The sequence below is a fragment of the Terrapene carolina genome, unplaced genomic scaffold (assembly GCF_002925995.2).
Source record: "Terrapene carolina triunguis isolate 2854851 unplaced genomic scaffold, T_m_triunguis-2.0 Scaffold22, whole genome shotgun sequence".
In the NCBI taxonomy this organism is placed as follows: Eukaryota; Metazoa; Chordata; order Testudines; family Emydidae; genus Terrapene; species Terrapene triunguis.
Window position 1 is genome coordinate 13,142,781 of NW_020664373.1, and position 23,182 is coordinate 13,165,962.

At 41.8% G+C, this 23,182-nt stretch overlaps 1 protein-coding gene across 4 annotated transcripts in view; it reads right to left on the reverse strand.

The window, feature by feature from the left end:
* The window catches only part of LOC112108242 (SH3 domain-containing kinase-binding protein 1), a 379,159-nt gene that overhangs the window by 334,003 nt on the left and 21,974 nt on the right, over nucleotides 1-23,182 (reverse strand). For all 4 annotated transcript variants that reach the window (XM_026648747.2, XM_026648750.1, XM_029910794.1 and 1 more), the window contains exon 2: nucleotides 3,247-3,404. In XM_026648747.2, coding sequence (XP_026504532.1) covers nucleotides 3,247-3,404 — 158 coding nt within the window. The remainder of the gene's footprint in view (nucleotides 1-3,246; nucleotides 3,405-23,182) is intronic.

Sequence of the window (23,182 nt, forward strand, 5' to 3'; positions counted from 1 at the left end):
AAAAAAAAAAAAAAAAAAAAAAAAAAAAAAAAAAGACAAGAACATACAAAGCACCTTATTTGTGTTTCTAGTCTGTTTAGGTCCAGTAAAGAATAGAGACAACTGTACATTGTTTTTATTATTGAGTCTGGAAAAAAAATCCTATGTAAATAAATTATAATGATTTGGACATATATACACCGCTACCCCAATATAACGTGACCCAATATAACACGAATTCGGATATAACGCGGTAAAGCAGTGCTCCGGGGGCGGGGCGGGGCTGCGGTGGATCAAAGCAAGTTCAATATAACACAGTTTCGCCTATAACACGGTAAGATTTTTTGGCTCCCGAGGACAGCGTTATATCAAGGTAGAGGTGTATGTGCATATTTATTTGTTTTTCCTAAAGTTAATTAAGTATTTTAGGAAAAATTGTCAGAGCGGCCACCAGCAATCGTGTCACAGGTTTCATGGCCACCCAATCCATGTAATCACAGACTCAATGCCCATGCTACTACCCCTCCCATAGCTAAACTATGAAAACCTTCCATAACTGGCAATGTGCAACTGGCACCAAACCCACCTTTAATGCCTGCAGGGAGTGCAGTCCTGTGTGCCTGCTCCTTGTCCTTCTTTGGCACAAAAGAATAGCTGCAGTTCCCTGTACTGGAGACCTGACACAGCCCCTCCACTGACAGGTGAAATGTAACCTTTATGCAGGTATATGAACATATATGTAAAACGTTTCACTGTGAAGAGCTACTATTTTCAGCAACTATTTTGACATTCTGAAGCAGGGTAGGATGCCACATACCAGAAACATCAAGAGACACTGAAAAAGTAGTGATCATTTTGAACACAGCTCCCAATAACAAGTTACACCTACTTGATATTGTTGTGAACATCCTTAGGAATCTTAAGGAGTTCAAGAGAGACGCAATGAACATGAGTGAGTATATGTATGTATGTGATTATTATATACTAGTATTCATTTTATTTGCCAGGGTTATGCTTGAAAAGCTTTCCCAAAATGATTATGTCCATGCTGAATTGTAATTCTATCAAGTTTAAGGAAAATTATGGATAAAACAAATTGAAGCAGCAGGTGAGGTTATGCACTTTTGAGATTCTCACACAGTATTTATTTATTTATTTATTTAAGAACATGTGTCAGAAACCTTTTCTATTACAGTTGTGTCCTATCTAACTGGAATAGGGAAGGTTCCGCAAAGGAAAAGCAAATTTGACTCAGTGTTCTGGTTGACTGTGTGAAAGAGCACATGTGTAATGTGGTTTTTAGTTCTTTTGAAAACAGCTTTAGATGCTGATGGAGCAAAAACTGCAGTTTTATTGATACTGCATGTAATGTATATGTTTATATAGGCCTTAAGTTCTTTTTTATTGAGAAAAATGGTAAAATTTTGAGATAGTTTGACTAGATGCACGTTTGCGATCATTTAGAAAGTACAGGATATAACAAAACTTCGAGGTTCTATTGTATCTAAGTTTAATAAAAAAAAAAACTTCCACAAAATAGTTTTTTCCTCCTTTAACCAAATGTAGAACTTCCTACCCACTATTCAAAAAATTACACTTTGACAAGGACTACAAGGAACAATATTCAATCCTGCATCAGTAACAGATGTTGTATATGTTTGAAGTCCAACATGCACAGCTAGAAACAGGACCTTTATACCATTGCAAAGGGGAAATTCTCTCAGACCCTGAAGGGCTGCAATATCAGTCTTGAAAATCCCAATATTGGTGTCTAGAAAAGCTACTTTAGTAATTTATTCTGGTTATTATGCCTCCCTTTGACGCCTACAGAGCTAGGTTCATAGTAACTATCGCCCCAAAGCTACATCAGGATTTGCAAACAAGGACCCCTGAACCAAGTAGACTCAATATAGGCATATGGGTCCCCACTTGCAGGTCCCAGTACAAGATCAGGGTGGATGCTCTTACAGGAGGAGGGGAACAAAGAAGAGCTCCTCCACAAAATATTAAGAACACTTGAAAACATTCCTAAAAATAGTATTTCTGCACCATATTTGGCACATTCTAGAAACGTGAACGGGAGATGTGGTATAAAGATTTGAAAGACATTTGTTTGGAAAAAATATGCATGACTCACTCATGGCTTAACTATTTGTGAATAACGCATCTATCCCAAGCTTATGCTGATAAAGCAGGGGTGGGCAAACTTTCTGGCCCCAGGGCCACATCTGGGTGGGGATATTGTATGCAGGGCCATGAATGTAGGGCTGGGGCAGGGGGTTGAGGTGCAGGAGGGAGTGCAGGGTGTGAGAGGGGGTGCGGTGTGCAGGAGGGAGCTCAAGGCAGGGGGTTGGAGTGCGAGAGGGATGTGTGAGGTGGCTCATGGTGCAGGAGTGGTGCGGCAGGGAGGCTCAAAGCAGGGATGCAGGGTACAAGAGGTATTCGGGGTGTGGGCTCCGGCCCGGCACTGCTTACCTCGAGTGGCTCCGGGGTGGCAGCGGTACGCAGCAGGGCTAAGGCAGGCTCCCCTGTCTGCCCTGGCCCCGCGCTGCTCCCGGAAGTGGCCAGCATGTCCAGCAGTGGCTCCTGGGGGTGGGGTGGGTACCACCCCGGAAGCTCCTATTGGCCACGGTTCCCAGCCAATAGTAGTTGGGGGGGTCGGTGCCTGAAGGCGAGGGCAGCGCACAGAGTCCTCTGTCCCCTTCCCCAGGGGCCCGCAGGGACAAGGTGCTGGCCGCTTTCGGGAGTGGTGCAGGGCCAGGGCAGGCAAGGAGCCTGCGCCTGCGCCCGCTGCGCCACGTGGCTGGCAATCCCGTGGGCCGGATTGAAAGCCCTGATGGGCCGGATCCAGCCCGCGGGTCGTAGTTTGCCCTCCCCTGTGATAAAGCCTTTACATCACGCCATAATGCACTCTAGCTATCTATAAATAGATACACTGTATATGAGAGAGAAGATATTACAAACAGCATGAGTCATACAAGGAACTGAGTTTTGGAGAACAGCTTTGTCCTAAACATTAATTTTGTTTTCAGACCACGGGGTTGCAATAACCACTGCAGAGCAGGGAAAAGGTGTGTCTATTTATCTTTAATTTTAATGATATCATAACTACACCAGATATCCACACAAATGCATTCTCTACTTTGTAATGCAACATGATTCAAAAAAATACAAATAGCAGCATGATTTAAAAAGACTGCTTTTCAGTCAAACAACAATACAAGCTAGTAAGTACAATACACAAGAACTGTTTCACTTTGTACTCACTCTTACAAAGTTGTCAGGGAACAAACCTCTTCTGCCTTTGAGCTGTCCTTCCCACCAGCCTCCAGTCTCTTTCTTGATATTGGTGATTATGTCACCTATTGTGATTGTCAGCTCATCATCATGTTGAGCCTTGTAGTCAAATTCCACTATCGCCTCCACTAAAAAAGAAACAGACACATGTTACAGAGCGTTAGAGACAGTATTTATTTTCAGTCAGATTGATTAAAGTCTTCATGGCTTCAGAGGTAAAAAGAAAAACCAACCAACCAACCCGGTAACAGCTGCTCAACAACAGGAATAGCATCAGATTAACCTTGAAGACTTCATACAACAGCAGCATATTAGGGACAAGGGCTGGTGGGGGAGAGATCCTTTGAGAAGCCCTTTATAACTAGTTGACAGGCAGCAATTTGTATCAGTTTATTTTATATTTATCTTTTAATTTAAAAAAAAAAATCAATTTGTGTCGCTGCAGCAGTATCCATTCAGATGTAAGCATTACAAACTGGTGTCTACTTCTGGGAAAAGATTATGGTTTTTCTCCTTGTTACTTTACAAATACTTGCTTTATTTCAGTACCATTCTGAAATGGTGTTCAAATCCATACCATTCAAAACCATAGCCATTTACTCAGTTTGCCAGACACATCATTGCTACCCCCAGAAGCATTTATTAAAATTTCTGCATGATGCTAAGTTTCACTATAACAATCTTTCTATAAGCATGATGCATTCAGAAATGCAGAGCTCAGCCTGGCAAAGCTTTGCTATGTACATATACTCTCTTAGGATTTCACTGAGGAGGAAAAATTGATGTTCACTTGCAAAATGATTATGCATCAGAGGATGTGAAATTCAAATATTACTATTGCGCCAAATGTCAACTATCAAACACAAACTTGTTGTTGCTCCTCTACCAGTATTTCATCATGCCAGGTAGAATGCCTTATTCTCTTCCCAGAAGAATAAAAGCCCCATAAACCCAAACCCCTCAGATTCTCTCATATAATATTATAAATATCTATATCAATATCGTGCATATCTAGATCTCTCACTGGAAGGACCTAGGGAATTCATAAAGGCAGGAATAAGCTATTAGAAATGGGTAAAGTTTCCTCCCCCCACCCCTGTACCATATCACTGAGCTCTTCCTCTGTCAGTGTGGAATTGAGATCTACAGTAAATTTCCTGGTGCTTTGTCTAGTCTAATTTTAAAAATCTCAGCCATAGGGCTTTCATCACTTCCCTCAAGAGAGAAATCTAAATCTAACAGATATCACCATCAGGAAGTTTTTCTGATTATTGGCCTCAGTCTTACTTTTGTTTATTTCATTCCATTACTTCTTGTTATAGCCCCTTGTATCACTCTGATACATTTCTCTAGTAGGGAATGGAAAATCTTTTTTCTAAATACTTCGTATTTTACTTACTGTGGCAAAATATTTTTTTTTTAAAAGAAGCCAATATCAGAGGCAAGCCATGCAGAAGGAATTAATAACTTTTCTGCTACTATGAAGATGATGCTCAATGGTAGAGTGAAATTTTTGTTAGTTTGTTTGCTTGTGTTTGTTTGTTTTTGGCACACTAGAACAACATTTTCCCCCAGGTGCTGTTCTCACTTATTTTCACCCCTGAAACAACCCTCCTAACCAAAATTACTGTATTCTTATCTCTAGAAGCTCTCTCAGCGGCTACCAAAAGAAGAGTGGATGCCAGAATCTCCGGAATAGATGCATTTAGAAAGCCCCATCTCCTGTGATGGGAAATCATGCCCTAAGGACATTCTGTAGAACATTTACCCTTTAAGAGGTTGAAGCAGCAAGAACAGAAATACCCACATTCATCTCCTTTCTGTGCAGATAACTGTGTGTGTCATGTAAGACATCATGAGAGTGAACTCTCAAGGAATCACGGTGCTGGCACAGCGAAAGGAACATATACCATTAAACCAGGAACAGGGTGTTGTTGCCCCCTGCTGGAGGCCCTGCCACCTTGACACCATCACCCTCAGATAGCCTTTTGGAGAAAAAGAGGAGTGCGTTCATTCTTTCAAGAGCTGCCTAGAGAGGCCATCCAGGATCAGCTGCTGGCAGAACCAACAACTGTCCTCCACCATCAAGCAGGGTGATGAGCAGGCAGAATCCAATCAGGGCCCAGCAGGGGGCAACACCACCCTGTTACTGGCTGCTTCTTCCAGGAGCCAGTTCTGGGTGAAGTTGGAACGGGGATGAAGAATGTCTCCAGTCTTAACCCAAGAAACCCAGCTTGGTCAGAGGCCACACTCTGACCACACTTTATTGTAATTGGACCAGTGAAGTGTTCATTTAGATTACGAAATTTAAAGCCCAGGTGGTCATCTTGAGTTAAATATCAATTTACAGTTGTAAAATGAAGGCGAGCGAAACCCCACTGGCCCAGACAAGACCGTGACACCACCACAGATAGTAAGACAATCCCAATAACATTCCACCTAACCTATAAAGGGATAGTACATTATATCGAACTAGGTTGGTAAGAGAGTATTGTTATTCCTCCCATCCCAAAGAAGTCACACACATATGTATACACATATTTTCTTGTTTCTTGGGCAATATTAACACAGACAGAGATTCACTTAGCTATAGCTAGAAGAGCATGATTGCTTTTGGCCAAGGGTTAAAGGCCACAACACATCTTGAACTTCTGAATGTCCTGGAGATCTTTCATCAAAACATACTAGTCTCATCTCACATTAGATAATTAAAGATTTCTAGTCCTACCAAGACTTAGACATCACAGCCACCATTTGGCATCATAATTAAGGCTGTGAGTTTGTCACAGAGGTCACGGATTCCGTGACTTTCCGTGACCTCGGTGACTTCTGCAGCAGCCGGTGCGCCTGGCTCAGGCAGCCCCTGTGCCAGGCGCAGGGCAGTTTCGGGCCCCTGCCCCGCAGAGTTTGGCTGTGAGAGGGGAAAGGGGGTTGGTGCACCAGACGGGGTGAAGCGGGCTCCGGGAACCGCGGCAAATGGGAGCTGCGGGAGCAGTGCCTGCAGGCGGAGGCAGCGCAGAGTGACTGGCCACTCCTCCGCCTCGGACCTTAGCCAGGGGGATGTCAGTGCTTCCAGGCAGCCCCCGGGTAAGCGCCGCTCAGAGCCCGCCTCACCCCATCAGGTGCCCCAACATCCTGGCCCCTCCCACACCCAAACTCTGCTGCGGGGGGTGGGCGGAGCCAGCTAGGGAGCCTGCCAGCCCCAACCCTCCCCACCAGCGGGGGTCCCAGGCCATTTGCCGCCACCCCCACCCTCCTCCTCCAGGCAGCTCCCACCCCCCCAAGTTTTATTCACTGGTATTTTTAGTAAAAGTCATGGACAGATCACAGGCTGTGAATTTTTGTTTACTGCCTGTGACCTGTCCATGACTTTTATCAAAAAATACTCATGACTAAAATAACCTTAATCATAATGAATCCAAAATACCCACAAGTGAGATCACGGGCACCTTAAAGAAGCTAGAGATGGAAGAAACCATTTTAATGCATAATGGTGAATTTGTCAAACACAAATAATGCTCATTCGGCATTGGAGGCTAAAGTCTAAAGGACAATTTTGTTCAATGGATAGTTTACATTTGGTTGCCAGCTTTGGTCCACCCGTGAGACCACAGATTATGAGGATGCCATTGCTAGCCTTCTAGGAGAACCATTAAGATAGGGAATTTATCAGTCATGGCGCCTTTTTAGGGTTCCAGGAAGAAAGATCTGCTGGTGAGAACCTCTGGCCCTTGTATGGGGACCACAAAACAAAAGAAACAATACACAGCTGAGGCCATAAGGGGCTCACTGCTTGTAAAACAAATAGCAAGACCTGTAGCATATGTGAGATGAAGTCCAATACCACTTCTTATAAGAAATTTACTTTCAATCAGAGCTTGAATCAGACACCTAACTAAGGGCCCTACTAATTTTCCATATTGTTCATAGATGCACATATCCCCTTCTGGTGGGCTGAGTGGTCGGTTAGTTGAGAAGCATATCCATGCTGCAGCCCTGGCGAGATCGCTAGAACTCAGGCGGCTTCAGGGTTTAAGCAATGAGGCACGTCACTATTGTAGGCCTTAAATAATTTTTTCAGCCTTCAGTCCAGGCAATGCATTTTCCTCTTTGAGGGCAGGAGCTTATGTGGCCCAAGCCCTTCTTTTAAAAAAGCCTACTTCTGTAATATGGCCCAACTGCCTCCAGGTCTGACAGCTTGTGAAGTCCCTTTGGTAGGTGTCAGGTCCTTCTGCTCTCTTCCAAGGAAGCCTATTAGCCTCCATCCTCATCTTGCTGAAAGTGGAGTACGTAACTCTGCCATAGCCGCCCCACACCCCTCAGTTGCTATGAATGAACTTTTCCAAAAATGGGGGGAGAAGAGACAGGAAGGGATCAGAGTTCTAGGCTCACTCCCAGTACTGGCTCTTCAAGTTACACAGCCTCCCCATTCCCTGGCTGCTGCAAGAAGAAGAGTGAAGGAAACGGATCAATACTGTACAACTCTCTTAGTCTTTATTTTTGAATCCTCTTTCTCCATAAATAATTCCAGTACCTGGCTCTGACGTTGCATCCGCAGCTCTCCCAAGGAGCAGTGTAAAATTGATATGACTTCATTTTATTCTGTATTTTATTCTGAATAGCACCAATAAAATTGACCATACTGCTGTTAATTGGACTTTGCAGCTGCTTGGGGAAGCTATAAGCTGCTGCTGCAGAGGAACTGGAACTGCTACATATATCTTTGCAACCGTAAGTGCTAGGAACAATTTTTTGAAACGGAAGTTAAATTAAACACAGATGTATGTGCTCTTTCCCCAGAAAACTTCCCACTCACTGATACTTCTTAAATTCTGCATCCTATCAGGAAACTCCAAAGTTATTTCTTAAATGTGTGTGACCTGATGATGGTATACAAAACAGCAGCTGGCACAGCAAGGGAGAAATTTCACAGAAGCCGGATAATTGTATGAATTTTTTCAAAAAAAGCTAAGAAATCCGTAGCTCCAGGAGGGTGGTGAATAGGGTAAATCTAAGGAATGTGAAAATCATTGTGACAAACTAATGAAAAATACAATTCTGAAAAAAAAGACACCCAAGTTCCCATGTATCAAAAAATAGCACATAAAAGCCTAACGGTGCTTTATAATTTATAGGACTGAGTTTCAGTTATTAAATCAAGTTCATTTTTAAAAGCATACTAAAGGATTTGTACATCCATATTTCAAAACATGTTTTGAATAATACATTCTGCCAACTTTTTTTTTTGGAGAGGGGGGTGAATTTTGGCCTAGATCCTCACAGGTATTTAGGTGCCTAACTTTCATTGATTTCAAGTGGAGATCTCCTGTGCTAGATCTCTCTGGAACAGATGCTTGCATCCTAAATTGCACTGTGGTTTAGGAGAGGAGAAAAGCATCTCATGGACAATGAGATCAAACTAATTTCACTTGTAAGCTCTGCTTATGCATTAAATGGCCTACACCTCCTCCCACTGAAGGCAAGAGGAAAAAACTCTCAGTGACACCAGGGAGTACAGGATCTGGCCCTAGATCACTGGACTACTTAACTTTTCAGCAACTTTTACTTCAAAACAACGTACATGATGCCTCAATAATGTCAAACACGTATCTCTAATCCTGACAAGTTATAACCATTTTTTTCCCCAAAATGCAATGCACACTCTCCTTAGCACTCTTTCACTGACATAAGGAGATGAAATCCAGCACCAAAGCAATTCAAGCTATTTTGATCTGAAAACTGAATGTTCGTTCCTATGCCAACATGATCAGCTATGCATGACATTATAAAACCGTGAATCCAAACTGTAACAAAAATCCCATGAGACAGAATCAAAACCAATTATCAACATCCCTGTTAGAGACTGACACAGTGAAGTCAGGTTTCAGAGTGGTAGCCATGTTAGTCTGTATCAGCAAAAACAACGAGGAGTCCTTGTGGCACCTTAGAGACTAACAAATTTATTTGGGCATAAGCTTTCGTAGGCTAAAACCCACTTCATCAGATGCATGGAGTGAAAAATTCAGTAAGCAGTATATATATGAAAAGATGGGAGTTGCCTTACCAAGTGGGGGGGTCAGTGCTAAGGAGGCGAATTCAATTAAGGTGGAAATGGCCTATTCTCAACAGTTGACAAGAAGGTGTGAGTATCAGCAGAGGGGAAATTACTTTTTACTACTACCCTGTCAGGGACAGAGGTAGTGTTTTTTTATTTACTACTTTGGGTTTATGAAACAAAATTTTAAATGCCTATTATATACACCAGAAGTCTTTCACATAAATTTAAGATATATTTAGCTGAAGAATGTGGAGTGACAGAAGAAGACAGGGTTGATTAAATTATTGCCATCACACACACCCCTCCCCCAAACCTCCAGATATTTATAGGAACTTGAGAAAACAGACTTTTGTTGGTAATTACACAACAATTTTCCCTCATTGGTTATGGCTACTTACTAGTTCCTGTCACTATTTATTGCCATTATTGAACAGAAACAAATCCCCCCCAAAAGACCTAGTTAGAGTAAAAGGAACTTTAACAACACGACAAAAATTCAGAGAAGCGATGACAATCAGAGTTAATGCTATCTTAACCCACACCACTGTGTCTTATCAAGAATATCACAGATTGTTACTATGTAGCAAGAACTATGTTAATTAATATCACCAACTTTCTGGAGACATCTGAAGTGTCTAGGCACAAGGGAAGTGTTATTAAAGTCTTTGGGACTATTCCACTGAAGTAACAGAAGCCATATGGTCATACAACCTTCTGTTCCAACATGATTTCTCACACCACAATTATTGTCACCTGAAACTAGAGCGTGCAGCTAATGTGGCAATCGAAAGGTTTAGAGTTTCTTTATGACAAGCAGGAAATTTAAAGTTCAATTTGTGCATCACGTAGGTATCATGTAAATTGATAAACACATATGCTGTACAATATAACCAGAAAATCAGAACTGAAAGAGGGACAATAATGGCTTTCAAAATCTCAAACTAAAACTTAAAGGTAACATTTGAGTTACATAAATGCAGGAAAAAACAATTAGCTGTAATTTGTATTTTTGTAACTAATCACAACAGTGAACTTATTAGCATGGAACTAAAAATTTGGAGCAGAAATAATTGCAATTTTCACCATTCTGCTTTTCATGTAACATTTTCTTAAAGCTCAGTAAGAGGACACAATGATTCTTACAGGATTAGTATTTTTTAAATATTAAGTATTTTTTTTTACTAGTTATCATGGACTGTTCAATTATTTAAAAATCAATTTCCTTGAATATGAATATTTCTGTTATAGCCTGGTTATAAACAGAAACTTCATTTATGCAGTTGCACAGTAGTTAAAAGTCTGTCAACACTTTACAATAAATACAGTTATTAAGTGGCTTTCAATCTGGCCATAAAAATTCAATCTGCATTGAAACTTGTTAGATAAGGGCCTAATCCAGAGGTGAATTAAAAAAAAAATAGAACTTGCTTTCAGCAATTTTTAGTGGTTTATGAATATGAATTTAAAAATAAATAAATATTTTAAACATAAAAGGGATATTACATTGCAAGCTAATGATCACCCAGTTAAGCTGATGTCACGTGGTATGGAAGATTCTTGAAAAGCATCTGTCTGGAATATTAAAGTTTGGAAGGGTCAGTATGGCTTCATGCAGGGAAGGAGCACAGCTGATGTTATATTTGTACTACAAATCCTCATGGAGAAGTTCAGAGAAAACAGCAACTGCATATGGTCATTATGGACCTGGAGAAGGCAGCATATGATCACGTATCAAGAGAACTAGTTGGTGGAGTTTGCAACAAAGAAGTGTGCCAGAAGGATATGCCCATCTTATCCAGATATGTAGGACAGAATCACTACCACAGTCAAAATAGAGAACTTCCAATAAACATTGGCCTGCGCCAGAGGTCAGCATTGAGTCCCCTTTTTGTTTACAGTGCTCATACATGTGATAAGTGAGAATATATGAAGGGAGACGCCTTGGAACTGCTGTTTGCTGATGACTTAGGGATCTATGCATAATATTGTGAGCCCCTGGAAACCAACTTTAAACAGTGACAACATAATTCTGGGTGGGCTGGGCTTAGAGTGAATATTGGTAAAACTGAAGCTCTGATAACTGAGGGAGGAGGAGGACTCACCATAAAGGATGTCACAAGCAGAGAGCTTAGAAGAGTGAAAGAATTTAAATACCCAGGATCAATAGTTACTGACAATGGTACACTCCTGAGTGATGCCTGGCATTGTACTAAAGCTGCCTGGTCTCAATGGTAAAAGCTGATCCCAGTTCTCTATGACAAAAAATGCCAATAAAGTTTAAAGGTAGAGTGTATAAAGATGTAATTTGATCCATCTTAACATATTGAACACAGACATGACCAGCCACAAAAAGGAGATCAATATGCTCTCCGCCATGGAAATAAACATGTTGAGATGGTCAAATGGTTGGATTCCATGACAGGAAATAAAATGAGATTATAAGGGGGCTAGTGCGCGTTGCTCCAATTGAAGACAAGTCGAGGGAAGCGAAGCTGTGTTGGTGAAGACATATCCAGTGGAGATCAGAGAGCTTGTCAGTAGGATGGCTCTTGCAATGACTGTGGACAGAAGACGGGGTGCTGGAACAATTTGTATGGTGGGGTTGCTGAGAGCTACTGAACCAAAGTTTAAACTCTGTATATAATGGAAACCACTTCAAGACAGGAGATGTGGCAGCAGCCCCAGTTCCAGCACCTATGACGAAAGAGGACTATGAGGGAAACCTACGCAAGACTTGGTACATGGATGGATATTGGCAGACTTCAGAGAGATCAACCTGCATGACAGCCTGAATCAAGAGTTTTGGAAGATGGCTATAGAAGTCACTGACCACAAATAGGAAAGCAACAAGAAAGGGAACAACGCTAAATAATTATTTATAGTACCTGTAGTGAGGCGGATTGGCTGCCCAGAGACCCAGAGGGGGAGGAGCCCCTCATTGAACCCTGATGGGCGGAGCCAAGCCATGTTCAACCTTCCCGCCGGAAGTCAGTGGGCGGGACCGAAAGTATAAAAGGCATGCTGGAGAACTCAGCCGCCGGAGAAGCCAGACACCTCTTGTGAGTTCCCGAGCTGGGAGGCCGATTCAGACCCCGAGGGAGCTGAGGACTTGCCAGGACTGCCAGGGCCATTTATGGACCCAAGCACAGAGGAGCTGCAAGCCCTGACAGAGGCCTTCTTCCCTGACAACCCTCTACAGAGCGAGTCAGCGTGTTGCATTCAGGATCCCCGCTGACCCAGTGGCAGACTGCTCCGCCAGTGCTAGGGACCTGGGCTGGGACGCAGTGGAGTGGGTGGGCCTGCGTTCCTCGCCCCCCGCCCCCGCCGCCACCCCAATCTGTGGGTGGCAGTCTCCCCCTCGCTTAAGCAAGAAGCCTACGCTTTTTGGCCTTCCACCAGAGCTAGGAGGCCCGACTGTTTGCTGCTCAGCCTGAGTGCAGGCCTGAGCCCTCAGACCCTCTACTGCCCCGCCCTGATCCAGGGCCTGGGCTGTTTGCTGCCCAGCCTGACCAGGGGCTGGGGCTCCGTAACTGTGTTTATTGTTCGGCCCGGATCATAGGCTCCTGTTACCCCGCTGATTCCCCACGTCAGGCGACCCCCGGAGATGTAGTGAGGCGGATTGGCCGCCCACAAACCCGGAGAGGGAGGAGCCACTCCCCCCCACGGACTACAGTACCGAACGGCAGAACTCTTGCCAAATAATTGTAGTGAAGATGAATAATGATTAAATGGTAATGGGCAAGAGGGAAGGAGAGAATGTGTGGGGAGGGTGATGGGATGGGGTGAATACAGAACAAAGCGTTGAGCTTTGCACCAGTCTTAGAAAAATAAAAAGCCCACTTTTTTTTTTTTTTTTTTTTTATTTTTTAAATATGATGCGTTCTACTTTATAAAGCCTAAACTCAGCATCTTGGAATGCTGTATTTTTTAGATCTTATGTGGCATCACTACATATTAAAATGGAAAGGCCTTTTGCCACATGGTAGTTCTAGAGCAGTGGTTCTCAATCAAGGGTACACATACCCCTGGGGGTATGTAGTGGTCTTCCAGGGGGTACATCAAGTCATCTAGATAGTTGCCTAGTTTTACAACAGGCTATGTAAAAAGCACTAGCGAAGTCAGTACAAACTAAAATTTCATACAGACTATGACTTGTTTATACTGCTCTATATATTATACACTGAAATGCAAGTACAATATTTATATTCCAATTAATTTATTTTATAATTATATGGTAAAAATTAGAAAATAAATAATTTTTCAGTAATAATGTGCTGTGACCCTTTTTGTGTGTGTGTGTGTGTGAGAGATTTTTGTAAACAAGTAGCTTTTAAGTGAGGTGAAACTTGGGGGTACGCAAGACAAATCAGACTCCTGAAAGGGGTACAGTAGTCTGGAAAGGTTGAGAGCCACTGTTTTAGAGTGTGCAAAAGGAACATTTCAGTGAGTTAAAAAAAAAAAAAAAAAATCAAAGGACTGGAAATAAATATAAATAAGGCCCACTCATGCAAACTCTTACTACCAGGCATGCAGTGCTTACTACCATTACTCGTGGGGGGAATTCTGCACCACTGTGCATGTGCAGAATTTATTTCCCCTCAGATTTCTTTGCTTCCCCGCAGAAAACTGATTTTCTGACAGGGAAGCCACAAGAGCCATCATGCGACCCTCCCCAGCAGCATGTTTCGGGTGCCTAGGGCAGCTGGCAGAGAGAGAAATCACTGTGAGGCTAGGGGCAGGACTGGGGAAGACCCGGCTGGTCACTCCTACCCTGCACCAGGCTCAGCTGCTAATCCCGGCCGGGCTGGGGAGGACGGGACAACTTCTTTCCATGCATGGCATCTGGGGCCGGGTCAGACCCACCCCCTAGCTGCAGGAATCTCTGCAAACTCCCACCCCATTTACTGCACCCATCACTCCTCAGCTGCCGGGATTCCTGTAGGGGAAGCTGTATGACAGATTTTCATTACCAATCGCCCTGGGCCCACAGTTGATCAGGCTGGGACCACAGGATCTTTTTGGGGAGGACATGACGAGGCACACCATGTGTCTGAATTTTAAAGCTTTATTGATAAAATGTTCCCAAGAGATCTGAAGAAACTCAACTATTAACTGTGGCATATAACTTATTGCTTAAATCAGCCTCCATACTAGATGAATGGAGGATACCTAAAAGTAACACTGTGTGACACTTCGTACCTCAAAATAGCATCCTGGAAACCCCATATTCATCACTGTCATAGGATTATGATGGGTTTTGTAGAAAGTATGCCTTGTGAGGTATCATTTAAGAAATCTTGGTTTGCTGAACATTAAAATCCTTTTGAAGTGTGTGTACTACCATTGTAAGTGAAGTACAAAGTATTGGTATATGCATTACTGAAATATGTTGTGAGGCTGGGAGACATCCACAGCCAGCCTTTCAGTAGTAACAAAGGAGCAACTATCATTGGCCAGACAGGAGTTGGTGGGCCATCAAAAAGATTCCACTCTCTTGGGAAATCCTCTCAGAGGTCATGTACACAATTGGGGCTGCCTAACCCCCGTGCCACAGCAAGGATCATTCTAGAACCTGGAGAGAAAGTATAAATGAGGGTCGATGACATCACCACTTGGCCTCTCTTCTCCCCCATCTCAACACCTGAAAGATCGTTTGGAAGACAAAGACTTTGAACTGGGGAGATTGGTCCCAGGCTGAAAGGAAATACAGCCTGTGTATTAAGTACTGTGAGCCGTCTGTAATATGTATTAGGGTGAGAAGAGCTGTTTGATTCAAATCTTGCTTAGTCTGTTAAAGTTAGAATTTAGACTGTGTTTCTATTTTTATTTTTTATGTAACCAACTTTGATCTCTGTGCCTTCTACTTATTTCAAATCTATCTTTCTGTAGTTAATAAATCTGCTTTATATTTTACCTAAAACAGTGTGGTTTTGGTTGAAGTGCTTGGGGAATCTTAGCTCAGGTTAACAAGGGCTGCTGCACATCCACCAATCTTTGTTGGAGTGGCAAATTAATTAATGAGCTTGCACTATCCAAGGTAGTCTTGAGCAGTGTAAGACGGTATATTTCTGGGGCATAAGGCTGGGTTGATTTGCTATTGCCTCCCTGAATGATTCATGAGTGGCTTAGAGAGCATTAATGCAAATTAGCTGAGTTAGTCTCCACATGCTGATAGATGAGTGATCACTGGGCCTGGAGGGATGTTGCTGTTTGTCACTGGCATAGCATTGTGAGAGAGAGCCCAGGCTGGAGAGTTAAGGAGGCACAGAAGTCCCATAGTTCCAGGTTGTAGACTGGGGCTCCCATCTCACACTGATTTTTAAGAGAGACTCCAGAGGCGATCCTGGCAATTACACACCTGTAAACCTAACTTCATACCAGGCAAATTGATTAAAACTATAGTAAAGAACACAACTGTCAGACACATAGAGGAACATGATATGTTGAGGAAGAGTCAACATGGCTTTGGTGAAATATGATTTTCTTTTACAAATCTATGAGAAAAGTCTCTGCAGGAGTCAACAAGGATGATCCAGTCAATACAGTGTACTTTGACTTTCAGAAAGCCTTTGACAAGGTCCCTCACCAAAGGGCTCTTAAGCAGTCATGGGTCAGTAACTGGTTAAAAGATAAGAAACAGGAATAGTAATTAAATGGTCAGTTTTCACCATGGAAAGAGGTAAATAGCAGGGTCCCCCAAGGATCTCTACTGGGACCTGTGCTGTTCAACAAATTTATGAATGATCTGGAAAAGGGGGTGAGCAGTGAGGTGGCAAAATGTGCAGACAATACAAAATTACTCAAGACAGTGAAGTCCTAAGCAAATTGTGAAGTGTTACTAAGGGATCTCACAAAACTGGGTGACTGGGCAACAAAATGACAGATGAAATTCAATGCTAATAAATGGAAAGTAATGCACAGTGGAAGATATAATTCCAACTATACATACAAAATGATGGGGCCTAAATTAGCTGGTACCACTCAAGATCTTGGAGTCATGGTGGATAGTTCTCTGAAATCATCAGCTTGATGTGGAGCAGCAATTTTAAAAAGCTAACAATGTTAGGAACCATTAGTAAAAGGATAGACATTAAAACAGAAAATATCAATGTCACTATATAAATCCATGGCATGCCCAACACCTGGAATACTGCGTGCAGTTCTGGTCGTCCTATCTCAAACAAGACATATTAGAATTGGAAAAGGTACAGAAAAAAAGCAATAAAAATGATTAGGGGCATAGAACATCTTACATATGAGAGATTTAAAAGACTGGAACCGTTCATCTTGGAAAAGAGATGAGTAAGGGGGGATATGATTGAGATCTACAAAATCATGAACTGTGTGGATAAAGTGAATAAGCAAGTGTTATTTACTCCTTCACATAACACTAGAACTAAAGATTACTCGATGAAATTAATAGACATCAGGTTTAAAACAAACACAAAGAAGTACTTCTTTGCATAATGCACAGCCAACCTTTGGAACTCATTGCCAGGGGATGTTGTGAAGGCCAAAAGTACAACTGTGTTCAAAAAAGAATGAGGATGTCCTGGAGGACAGATCCATCAACAGCTATTAGCGAAGACGGTCAGGGACGCAACACCCTGCTCTGGGTGTCCCTAAGCAGGGACTGACTGCAAGAAAAATCAGGCACTGACCACTGTCAGAGACAGAATATTGGGCTAGATGGACCAGAACTCAGACCCAGTATGGCCATTCTTATAATCTTTACTCATTGTATATCCAAGATAAGTCAGAAGGATTTTGTTTAGTATTCTCTCTCTCGCACACACACACACACACACACACACACCCTCCCCAGTAAAAGGAATCATTCAAGCATGCACCATCAAAAGGAGAATTGTAGGAAGTGAGTGGTGTGCATGCACATTGCCTCCTACTGTCTTGAATCAGAGTTGCTCAAGTGCTTGTAATTGCCCCTCCTCCCCAGTGACTGGCCCAGAAAGATAATTTTGGCCTACATGGCTCTGACAGATAACCAAGTTCAACTTTTGCTGAAGCAATAAATGCTCCTGTGCTTTTGTATACAGAATGCACAGAGTGTGTCCCTCATACCATATATGAGCCCTAGCTGAAGACTGTCTGAATGTATTCAATTCTACCTATCTAATAGGAAAGAAATAGAGATGGTTTTGGTTTCTTGGGGTAGGGAGAGGGTTAGGTATTGTTGTTTTGATTTTTTTAAACAGGAAATCAACATGACTTAGTGGAATTCGCCCTGCAGAGCAGGAAATTCCTTGTAGGATAGGTAGAATATTTTAGGATTTCATGATTGTACTCAGTCACAGATTGATTACAATCATAATCCATCATACAGGTCTAGGATTTCCAATTATGCAAAAGAGGAAGATTATGCAAAATAGTTTAACCATACAGAAAACTCCATGTGCTGTGAACTCTGAAGTATCTCACGAGGCTCCCACAGTAAGCAAAGTTTCAGACACATGCACTTAAAATTTATTAAACATTATCTTATTGAAGGGGCTTTATCACAGTAGTTTTTTCGCCACCAGACCATTGTATTTGTCACAGACATATCAATACAAAATTAAAGACAATATGTGCAATAGCATGTGACCACCAGACTGGTCAATGCAAAATTTTAAGAATAAGCTAGGAAACAGGACAAAGTCACAGTAGGTCTAACATGTAGCAGTTAGAACCATATTGCTATAGGCTTCTTTTTAGTTCACATTAGATCTAACAGCATTTGCCAGATTTGTCTTGCCAAATCCCTTAACCCTTTAGAGACACACCCCCTCACTCTAGCGTTCATCTGGCTGGCAGTCTGAACAATGCCTGTGTTCCATGAGTTAATTCATCCTTTCCCCCAGGGGAAAACAGCAGCTCCAGTAAGTGGCCCTGCTGTCTAGTGCACCGACATCTAGGACCAGGCTGCTGCCAGTGACAGAGCTTGATTTTTGATTCAGCGGCAAAACAAATTGAAGGGCATCTTCCAAATACAGCAGGTGCTTCAAGCTTTCCTGCCTCCATAAGCCAGCTTGCCATACTTTGTAATTCATATTTTATTTGAGAAATATTTCAGTTGACCCAGTGTGCATTAACCTGTAATTCTGTAGTATGAGTTATATAGCCACTTATTCTGAATCTCTCCAAGCCTTCAAGAACCTTTAGAAGGAAAATCCTTTATAAAGTTTTCTTCTTTTAAACATCTTTTTCCCTCAGATGTATTACCACATTCTACTAGTTGCAGAGAGGAAGCAGGAGAAGACAGACCAGTTGCAAAGGGAAATACTCACCTAAGGGTAAAATCATGGCCCCAGTGAAGTCAATAGTTTTCCCATCGACTTCAATAGAGCCAGGATTCCAATGCTGGAGTTTTAAAATTTTGCTAGCACCTGAAGAGGAATATCTGCATGGCTAGAACTGAAAACAATACTGAAAATAAAATAGTTCATAACTAACCTTTAAATGCAAAGATTAAACTAAATAACTCTGATGTGACCTGGAATAAATGTATTCATATATAACCCGCTGGAAACACTACTTATGTGCTGTCCAACTCCCATCCCGAGCAACTTGAAGTTATTGAAGGACATAAGCTACACAAAAAAATGTGCTTTTCCTTTAGATAGATTTTTTGAGGAGCAAGAGAGTTGCATTGTTATTCAAGGCATCATCATCATAATTTTTTGCTAAAAGCAGAAATACACCAGCTCATGAAGAGAAGAAAAAAACAAAAAACAAAACAAAATTAAGAAAGTTTATACCTTGAAAGCAGACACTGTTTAGCAATATTAGTCTATTGTAACTATCCAATGGTTCTAATTCCACTGTAGTGGAAATTTTTTATCACTTTGTGTGAACTGTACTTTCAATATTATAACAAAAATGTGTGTGGATGGAGATCGATTCCCCCTAGCATCGAGGTCAGATGTCAAATCTAAAGACCTTACTGCAAAGCTAGGAAAAATTACCCCTTGAATAACAGGAGCAACGGCACAGGAGACAAAAAACAGTTGAAAAAGAGGGGAGTGCGTATGTGTGTGTGTGTGTCCCCGTCCATCCATTCTTGATAGGAGCTTAGGTAAGAAGGCTATGACAGCTACAGAGGCAGCAGTTGTAGCAACCCAAGGAACGGAGGAGACAATAAAGATGTGGAAGCTGTGGGAGGCTCAAGTGATCTTCAGTGGGATTCCTCCTGTAGGGACAGGTAGAGACCGAAAGATGAGACAAGATTATGATGATCAATAGATGGCTCAGGCAGTGGTGCTATAAGGAGGGCTTTGGGATGTTTGACCGTTGGGAGGCATTCATGGATGGAGGACTGTTATCATGGGAGGACTCCACATGAGTAGGGAGAGAAATAAACTTCCGGGATGGAGGTTGGTACAACTGATAAAAAAAAAAAAAAAAAAAAAAAAACTTTAAACTAGGAACTCCAGAGAGCCAGTCAGAAGATGCTCACATAATCGCCACACCCGATTCTAATATGGAGCATGAGAAAAATCAAGGAAGAGGCTACAGCAATAGAGAAAGAAACAATTGAGGGTAGGAGAATGAACATCAAGAGGAAAAAGATAATGCCCATACCAATGGCATTAACAGGCAGGCAGGCAACACTGGCAGTAGAACGACTATACCAATCGAGCAAGGAATCTGGGCAAAGCCAAGCAGAAACAACTAAACAACAACAACCAGCATCAGAAGCCTGGGTAACAAAATGGAGGAACTAGACTATTCATCCAGGAAGTGAAACCAGATATTATAGTGGTACCAGAAACATGGTGGAATAGTAGTCATGACTGGAGTACAAGTATTGAAAGGTATGTGCTGTTCAGGAAAGACAGAAATAAAAGTAAAGGTGCGGCAGACTGTAAAGAAATTAGAAGTGACGGAATGGATACAACAGAATCTGTTTGGGTCAAAATCTCTTTGGGGAAGAAAGTTAGCAGAGGCTCCACTGGGTTAGTGCTTGGGATATGTTACAGACCTCCAGGACCCCATCTGGATATGGAGAGACCTGTTTTATATTTTTAATGAAATAAATACTACTTGGAATTGTGTGATTATGGGAGACTTCAATTTCCCAGATATAGATTGGAGGACAAGTGCTACTAATAATGATTGGGCCTAGATATTCCTGGATATGATAGCTGACAGATTTCTTCACCAGATAGTCACCGAACCAACAAGAGATTTTAGATTTAGTTTTGGTGAGTAGCAAGGACCTCATGAGAGAGAGAGTTGTAGAGGACAACTTTGGTTTGAGTGATCATGAGCCAATTCAGTTTAAACTAAATGGAAGGATAAACAAAAACAGATCTGCAATTAGGATACTTGATTTCAAAAGAGCAAATTTTAAAAAAATTAAGGGGAATTAGTTAGGAAAGTGGACTGGACTGAAGAACTGAAGGATCTGAATGTGGAGGAGGCTTGGAATTACTTTAACTTTAAATTGCAGAAACTATCAGAAGCAAGGGGGGAAAATCCATAGGGATGGATTGCAGACTAGATGAACAAGCATCTCAAACAGGTTATTAAGAGAAAGCAGAAAGCATACAAGGAATGGAAGATGGGATGGATCAGCAAGAAAAGCTAGAGGTCAGAAAGTGTAGGGAGCAAGTGAGAACTGCCCAAAGCCCAACAGAGTTGGTTCTTGCAAAGCAAATTAAAACTAATAGCAAAAGGTTCTCTAGCCATATAAATAAAAAGATGACAAGGAAAGATGGGGGAGATATGATATGCTCCCTATAAATACATACCAGGAAGGGATAAATACCAGGAAGGGAGAGGCATTTAATTTAAGCACCAATGCTGACACACAAACAAACAGATATAAACTGGCCATTAATAAGTTTAGGCTTGAAATTAGGTGAAGGTTTCTAACCATCAGAGGAGTCAAGTTCTGGAACAGCCTTACACGGACAGCAGTGTGCGCAAAAAACCTACCTGATTTCATGACTGAGCTTGATAAGGTTATGTAGGGGATGGTATGATGAGACTGCCTACAATGGCATGTGGACCATCTGCAACTGCTAGTAGCAAAGATCTCCAACAGCCAGAAACGGGACACTAGATGGGGAGGGCTCTAACTTAGAGAATTTTTCACTTGACCACAGCTCAAATACTACAGAGAATTCTATCCCAACAGCCTGGCCAGTGGGTCATGCTGACATGCTCAGGGTCTAACTGATCGCCATATTTGGAGTTGGGAAGGAATTTCCCCCCAAAGTCAGATGAGCAGAGATTCTGGGGGGGTTTCACATTCCTCTGCAGCATGGGGCCTGGGTCACAGGTCACTTGCAAGTTTAAACAAGTGTAAATGGTGGATGCTCTGTAGCTTGAAGTCTTTAAATCATGATTTGAGGACTTCAGTAACTCAGACAGAGGTTAGAGATCTATTACAGGAGGGAGGGGACGAGATTCTGTGGCCTGCAATGTGCAGTAAGTCAGACTAGATGACCACCAAGATCCCTTCTGGCCTTAAAGTCTACGAATCTACATCAGTGGTTTTCAACCTTTTTTCATTTGCAGACCCCTAAAAATTTTCAAATGGAGTTACAGACCACTTTGGAAATATTAGACAGTCTGTAGACCCCAGGAGTCTGCAACCCACAGGTTCAAAAAAGCACTGGTCTACATCATACAGCAAAACTCAACTCCTAGCAGTTTGAAAGGAGTTGATGTTCAACCATTCATTCATTATCTCCAAACTTATATAACTGTATGATAATTAAACACAAAGCTAGTCCTTAAAAATTCCTACAACAGCAATACTTACCCAGCCACATTACACGTCCCTTCTGTTCCTGTTTTACTTGTTGAATATGCACTTAGCTACTATATGCAAAATTACGGCAACTTCTTTAAAAAAAAATCATAAAAAAATCAACTATTTCTTCCTTTTCTGCAGTTTTCTTTTTCTTGAGAGCGGTGATGTCAGTTTTGCCTACAGCATTTACAATTTCACTCTCCCAGTTTTCCAACAGCAACCTGACAGCAGCAGCCCCTGGGCCTGTCAGATTGGGCACAGAGGATGTACAGTGCGATATCACAAAGAGGCAAGGCTTCATCAGGCCTAACTTAAAAAAAAAAAAAAAAAAATCTTAGCTGATGCTTACTGGGCATGCTCAGAACTGAGTTTTCAATAATTTATAGCTTTCTAATCCAATTATTTCTCCTTGTCTCAAAAGACAATGTACATCTTCTTAAACACTCTTGACATGTCCATTTTCCACTTCTTGTCTTTTCTGAGTTATATGAAAAAGTGACAAATTTTATTTTTCATTTGCAAAAGGAAAAGCGCAATTTTTCAGCCTCATCTCTCTCAAAATGGTTGAACAGTCTGTCCAGTTTTCTAAAATATTTTTAAATCACTTTTTTGCTGAAACCAAGCATAGGTATCTTCTACCATCAAATATATTGTTTTGAGAAGTTAAACACTGATGAAAACAGGGGCGTTATAATTTGAAACTGGTCTGGCAATCTTAACTATCACACTATCAATTACCGGAGATTAAAATTACAATCCTGTTTGTGCTGAAGTGTCTATCAGGACCTAGACTTGCTGTTAAATAGAAAGAAAATCTGCAACTTTCTTGGCTCCCCCCATATGCAAGTATATATGTGTTCAACAGATTAGAAATATTCAGTGCAGTGCCGTCCCCAATCTGGAAGTCCTCAGTAGGCTTTCATTACAGGCCAGATACAAACAATTACTACCAGAACTGCACATACACTTGATTTTCAGGCATTGCGCATGCTATTTTGGTGCAGAAGCTAGACTAACTTTTCAGTCAGTCTTGAGCTACAGCAGAGCAAGACAATATTTAGTTTTAATCTCACCCTTATGAACCAATG